The 7500-nt window shown below is 32.2% G+C and overlaps 1 protein-coding gene across 7 annotated transcripts in view; it reads right to left on the reverse strand.

The window, feature by feature from the left end:
- The window catches only part of LOC124431737 (protein tramtrack, beta isoform-like), a 70776-nt gene that overhangs the window by 26168 nt on the left and 37108 nt on the right, over window positions 1-7500 (reverse strand). For 2 of the 7 annotated variants that reach the window (XM_046979958.1, XM_046979962.1), the window contains exon 6: window positions 5850-5979. The exons of 2 other annotated variants lie outside the window; for them this stretch is intronic. In XM_046979958.1, the coding sequence (XP_046835914.1) occupies window positions 5850-5979 (130 nt within the window). Of the gene's footprint in view, window positions 1-4381; window positions 5980-7500 lie in introns of those variants that run through there. 3 more of the 7 variants (XM_046979961.1, XM_046979960.1, XM_046979956.1) reach the window with 2 other exon arrangements.

The following is a 7500-nucleotide window of genomic DNA, read 5'->3' on the forward strand; positions in this document are numbered from 1 at the left end:
CTTCATTGATTTACGATTTACATACCATGAAAAAAAAAAAAAGAAAAAAAAGGAAAAAAAAAGATAAACAAACCTATTACAATTACAATGACGCATTCCTTGTTACTTATTTAACACTTTCAATACTTGCCAAACGTTACCTTATCTATTGGCTGTGTTGTGCGTGCGTATTTATGTACATACGTACGTACGTACGTATATATGTATGTATGGCTTTGTGTATCTATGTATTCGTGTATATGTCTGTGTACGTTTATATGCATGTCTATATACATATATAAAGTTATACATAAAATTTCTTCCCCCTTTAATAAAGAAAGGAAGATAAGAAACGAACAAACAAACGAACAAAGAAAAAAGTAAGAAGAGCAGAGACTGATATTGCACCCCCAACCGATTATAATATATCAATTAATGTGCAACGATGTTGTAAGTGTATATATATATATATATATATAATATTTATATATATACATATATATATATATATATATAAATATTATAACCATCCCATTGACGATAAAAATCAATTCTGTTTACCTAAATACGCGTGTGTTTATCCACATATCTCTCTGTACGCATGTATATATATATGTATGTATGGTATGTATGTATGTATGTATGCATGCATGTATGCATGTATCTATGTGTATATATATATATATATGTGTTCGTGTTTATAATTTTTTTTTTGTTTCCTTGTCCCCCATTTAAACATAAACTATATCTCCAACCAATGGTATAAGACTATAACGGTATATTATATAAAATATAAAATATAGATACTATATAAATCATTCCGATTAATTAATAAATTCTCATTATTTTCTTTGCCTGTGCGCACTTTCTCTCTCTCTCTCTCTCTCTCTCTCTCTCTCTCTCTCTCTCTCTCTCTCTCTCTCTCTCTCTCTTTCTCTCTCTTTCTCTCTCACTCTTTCTCTCTCTCTCTCTCTTTCTCTCTTAAGTCCCGATTCGTGGAATGTCTCCTCGCGATCTTCTTCCACTATATTAATATATTTCGCAAATATTTATTTATTATACAATCCCCCGTAGCATTCTCCGGATTGTTAATTATATTTATAAACATTTTTTTAGGTGTTTGTCCCCGTTTTATATTTTCTAATCTCCCCCGTACAACACATCCCTCACCCCCCGAACGGCCGTCCGATTTTCTATTAAAAAATTAACGCGACAAAAAAAAAAAAAAAAAAAAGACAAAAAAAAAGGAGGAGGCGTGCGCCTATTTAATAATAATAATAATTCTGCGCTTAGTTTAATTTTTAATTGAATTTTCTTTTACTATTTTTTTCCCTTCTTCTTCTTCTTCTTCTACTACTTCATATCTTTATCTTCGTTTTCTTTTTATCAAAAGACTTTTTTTTTTACAAACGACTGAGATAGGACAGAAATTTCGTTGTTATACGATAATATTTTTAGCTTAAATATTTAAAATCCACCTATGCATGCATACGTATGCATGTACGTATGTACGTATGTATATATGTATGTATGTATGTATGTATGTATGTATGTATGTATGTATGTATGTATCTATGTATGTATGTACGTATGCATGTATGTATGTATTTATATATGTATGTATGTATGTATATATATGTATTTATGTTTACACGTGTGTATATACATATATATATATGTACGTATAAGGCGTGTATCGCGTGCTTCCCTTATCTCTCTTTTCTTCTTTTTTTTTTTTTTTGGACCTCCGGCACCCTGCGCGCGCGCGTGCACGTGTAACAAGTATGCAACTTATATACATACGTGACCTTTTTTTTTTTTTTTTTTTTTTACACAATAGCAGACCCGTTCTCTCTATGTTGCTTTTCGTTTGCGCGTTGGATAACGCACATATAAACATTTCTCTCACCTTCATTCTTTTCGATAATTAAAAATCTCGTAGATTTTATTTATATGTACGTATGTACGATACATACGTACATAAAACATTTAAATGTATATGTTTACGAGCTTACATACAGGACGCATGCATGCATGCATATATGTATGCACGCATTGCACGCACGGGCAAACACACGCGAACACGTACTCTCATCCAATCGATTCAATCATCCGTTCGTTCATTTGCGTACATCAACACATACACGCGCGCACACACACACACGCACACAGAGACACAGACACACAGACACACACACACACAGAGACACACGCACATATATACCACCGGATTTTATTTGTTCGCGCGAGCGCGCGCATCCGCCGCACTTCCCTTTCGCAAAATAATAACACTTTACAATATCTAATATGAAATCCAACTATAAAATTCTCTTTCAACAACTAATATGCGATTATTCACCCTGCTTATCGTATCGACGAATTAGCATTGTGTAAATTATTTTTACACCGCGATCGAGATGAATTATTATTATTATTATTATTTAAATTGATTAAAAGTTATCCCCCTTTTTTTACTTAATTTTCTTTCCTTCCTTTTCCTTCCCTCTCGTACATGTTTGTTTAATTATTTAGTTTATTTAGTTTATTTAGTTTATTTAGTTTATTTATTTGTTTGTTTGTTTATTTATTTATTTATTTATTCATTTATTTATTTATTTATTTATTTATTTAGTTATTTATCATTATTATTATTATTTTTTTTTTTTTTTTAATCCCTTTCTTCTTCTATCTTTTGACTCCTTCTTGCTGTGTCGATCAATCGAAAATATACGATCATGGCTCGACATGGCAACAACAACTACTTACTTACGGGAGTAAATTGGCACCACGTTTGCTCCCATTTTACAATGTAATTCCGTAATTTTTTAATAAGCGACCCTCTTTACATTACATTTCCTCGAATGGCTTCTACAATTACGCAATTTTATCCCTTTTTTATTATTATCAACCACGACCCTTCCTTTCAATCACATTCTACTTATCTTCTCTCTCCCTCTCTCTCTCTCTCTCTCTCTCTCTCTCTCTCTCTCTCTCTCTCTCTCTCTCTCTTCCCCCACTTCATTACATACGCATATAATAAAACCTAATGTTAAAAAATCGAGAGAGTATAAAGAAGAAAAAAGAAAGGAAAAGAAAAAAAGGACAGAAGAGAAAAAAATCGCGCAAGCTGTCCGCAGATAAAAAAAAAAGAAAAAGAAAAAAAGAACAAAAACGAGCCTTGAAATTTTTCATTGAAATTACCTTATTTTTTCTTCTTCTTCTTGTTTTTTTTTTTATTTTATTTATTTATTTATTTATTTATCTCTTTCTTCCTCTCCACGGCAAAGACCATCCCTTTAATCGTTTATAGTTGTCACTCGAGGGAACAACTTGTTAAATTTCGTCGTTCAATCGATCATTAATTTTAATTATTTTTTTTCTTTTTTCCCTTTTATTTTTGTTATTATTATTATTATTATTATTATTATTATTATTATTATTATTATTATTATCGTCATTATCATCATCATCATCATCATTATCATTATTATTATTACTATTATTATTATTATTATTATTATTATTATTATTATTAGCACCCATCGATATTAATTTCTAAAACATTTTCTTTTCTTTTTTCCTCTGCTTTTCTTCTTTTTTTTTTCTTTTTTACTTTTTAAATGTTTTTTATTTTTTTCCTTTTTTTCTTTCTTTTTTTCCCCAAAATCCTTTCCCTTTCTCCCGTTTATTTAATTGCACTTTCGAATTGCACGCACCCTGCAATAATATTTTCTTTTTTCTTTTTTTGCTCTTTTTTTTTTTTTGTTTTGGAGGTGGGAGGGGTGGAGCTGGAGGAGAGGTGGAACACGAGGAACATAATTAACGAATCAATATTAATCTTTGGCTCGATTCGCCGTGTTCGTATTTAAAAAGCGCGTTAATTAAACACCATCGGAATTTAAAATTAAGAAAAGCGACCAGCGCCTTAAAAAGACACGACGACGCTGTCTATGCGCTTTTTGAAAACGAACGAGGTGAGAATGAGCGGATAAATCTGTGGACGGGGGGAATGAAATTTGTTATCGAGATTTGAAAAGAGAGAAGAAGAGGATGAGGAGCAGGGGGAGGGAGGGAGGGAGGGAAGGGGAAAAGGGAAGATGAAAATGATTGGAGGATGGAAGGTAGAGAGGGAGGATGGTTGGACGAATCGAATTTTCTTGAATTCACAAAAACAAAACTTTCCTCGAGCAAATGAAAATTCTTGCTCGTTCGGCTTAAGGACAGCTTGCGCGGATTGATATTATCGTAATATCGTTGCCAAAAAAAAAAAAAAAAAAGTATATACGTATGTATATATGTATGTATGTAAATTTTACTTCTCGACTAATTTTTCTTAATCGTTGTCCCATTTTTTTCTCTCTCTCTCTATCTCTATCTCTCTCTCTCTCTATCTCTATCTCTCTCTCTCTCTCTTTTTTTCTTTTTTGGCCCTTTCTTTTTCCTTTCTTTTTTTCTTTTTTTTCCTTTTGTTTTCGTTTTTATTTTACGTACGTCATCATCATTGCCGACACCCACCTCTCTTTCTTCGCAATTTGTTATCTTTCGTTCTGTTTGACTTGTTTTCTTGTTTTTTTTTTTTTCTTTTTGTTCTTTCCCCTTCCCTTCTTTTCTTTTCATCATTTTCTTTTACTAATACGACAAGCGAGAGAAAGATGGGCGACGACGACAATGACGACGAATGACAAACAAGTGTTTATATGATAAATCGCGAATGCGAGTTATTTCATTCCCCCTTTAATAACTTATTATCATCACATTCGAGGAAAAAATCTAACCCCCAATCACCTATTTAAGGGGCCTAAATCTTTCACTCGCATTGACAGATTCTAGCGAAGGTAGGCCCACAACAAACCTGAGGGAAGCTCAAGCATAGAACTTACAAGAAAAGATTTGGTGTTTCGACGAAGAAAAAAATTAGAAGAAGAAGAAGAAAAAAAAAAGAAGATATGAAAAAAAAAAAGGAAAAAAAAAAGAAAAAAGAAATAAAAACAAAAGAAAGGTTTAAAAAAAAAAGAAAAAAAAAAAATTAAAAATAAAAAACAAGAAGCCGAGAGAGAGAACGGCCTCCGCCGCGTGGTCGTTCCTCCGTGTGGCCATATCTTTCTGCATCCCTTATACATATATATATATTTTATATATATATATATATAAAATCAGGCTCTTTATATCAACGATGTTGCTTATATATGTATATATATATATATATATATATATATATATATATATATATATACACATACATAAGCACGCACACGCACACGCATATATATATATATATATATATATATATATATATATATATATATCCTAAGATAGAACAACGCGCTTTTCACGTATAGATGTGTGTATATAATATATATATATATATATATATATATATATATATATATAGATATAGATATAGATATGCGTGTGCAGCAGCGACGCGTGAGTATGCGTGGTCGATCATCACTTATTCTTACGCGCCCGCCCATATATCATTTAACGAGGAAGTAGCAAACGAATTGTTAGAAGGTATGTTATGTAAATCGGTTCGCGTATCTCTGTGCGTGTATGTATATAAACATATACATATACATATATACATATATATATATATGTGTATATATACATACATATATATGTACATAAATATATATATATATATATATATACACACACACACACATATACATGTAAGATGTATTTTGAAATTCTCGCGCTTTTAGGATAGTGTGTTCATGGTATCGTTACTCGTCGCTGATAGCGCCAACGAGTTGGCCATGAAATCGTTAAGATCGATCTTTCTTGCCTCGGGGTGTTTGAATTTAAAGTGCGTGCGCAGGTTATCGCTACGTGTGTACGTGGCACGACAGAGAGGACACTCAAACCTGCCGGGGAAGTGGACGTGGTAGTGGTTCCTGATGTGCGTCACGACCTTGCCGCACAGCTTGCACCTGTGAAGGTTGCAGCCGCCTGGCACCCGGTCAAAGGTCAGCCGCATGTGCCAGGCTTTTGAACCTGCAACATCAACACAAGACAAGTCACTTTCAAACTGTTTGGCCTAATCGACGCGACCTAAAAAACCGAGCCGCCCTTTTCTCACGTTATTCTTTAATTAGGTTTTTTTTTTTTTTTTGTAATTTTTTTTTCTTTTTTTTTTTTTTCTTTTTTTCTTTCTTTTTGCTCTTTTCTATCTCTGGGGATTTTGTTTTGTTTTGTCTTTTTTTTTTTGTTTTGTTCTGTTCTGTTCTGTTTTGTTAGGTTTTGTTTGTTTGTTTGTTTGTTTGTTTGTTTGCTTGATAGTTTTTTAATTTTTTATTTTTTTCCTCACTTTTCCTTGCTTTATCTTTTCTCATTTTTATTTTTTACCCTTTTTTTTTTCTAATTCAAATTCAAATTCAAATTCAAATTCAAATTCAATTCGATTCGATTCGATTCGATTCGATTCGACTTGATTTGATTCGATTCGATTCAATTTTCCTCACACTAATACATCTTTATTTTTAATAGCTCGTTAATATATATATATATATATATATATATACATATACATATACATATATATACATATACATATATATACATATATATATATATTGTTCGTATCACTATCTCTTTTTTTTTTATTTTTTGCTTTCTCTCCCTCTCCCTCTCTCTCCCTCTATCACCCTCTCTCTTTTTTTTCTCTCTACCTATCCATTTATCTATCTACCTATCCTACCATTAATCGACTTTCGACTGGCTCGTAACGAGATCTCGATGTAACACGACTTCTATCGATTTAAAAAAAAAAACAAAAAAAAAAAAAAGAAAAAATAAAGAAAAGAAAAAAATGAAGGAAAAAAAAGGAAAAAAAAAAAGAAAGAAAGCAAAAGAAAAAGAGACAGAAAAAAAAGACGACGATCTCTCGCGAAGCGCGTTGGCGGCTCGTTTTTCTATATCCCTCCTCTACAATCACCGAACCACCCTCATCTAACCCGTTTTTATTTTTTTCTCTCATCTTTTTCCTTTCTTACTTACGCGTTTCCATCTTTAATTACATTAGTTACCAATCTACGTTATAGTTCCAATTTTCGTTTCGTTATCTACATTCTCCGCGTTTCCATTTATACCCTTCGAAAATTCCATCCCCTATTACTACTATCCCTCCCCCACCCCCCTCTTACAACTTCCTATCATCTCCTACCGGGTCTTATTCACGTAACAAACCTCCCACGATTATTCCCATTCCTATCAAGCGCCTTTTTCCCTTTCATCATAGCCTAATGCAAATATACACATAATCATTACCTTTTTTATTTTCGTTAACTTTGTCCTATTCTTTTGCTTCGTCTTTTTTTTTTTCTTTCTTTCCTTCCTTCCTCTTTTTCTTGTTTTTTTCTTTTTTCTTTCTTTTTTCTTTTTTCTTCTTTTTTTTTTTGTATAATTATTATTATTACTTTTTAGCTCGTTACGCGATTCTACCACGCTACGATTCGTTTCCGCGATACCAAAAAGCAACCCCAGACTCCTTTTTTTTTCTCGCTCCCTCTATTAACC

Source organism: Vespa crabro, chromosome 22 (assembly GCF_910589235.1).
Source record: "Vespa crabro chromosome 22, iyVesCrab1.2, whole genome shotgun sequence".
NCBI classification, from domain to species: domain Eukaryota; kingdom Metazoa; phylum Arthropoda; class Insecta; order Hymenoptera; family Vespidae; genus Vespa; species Vespa crabro.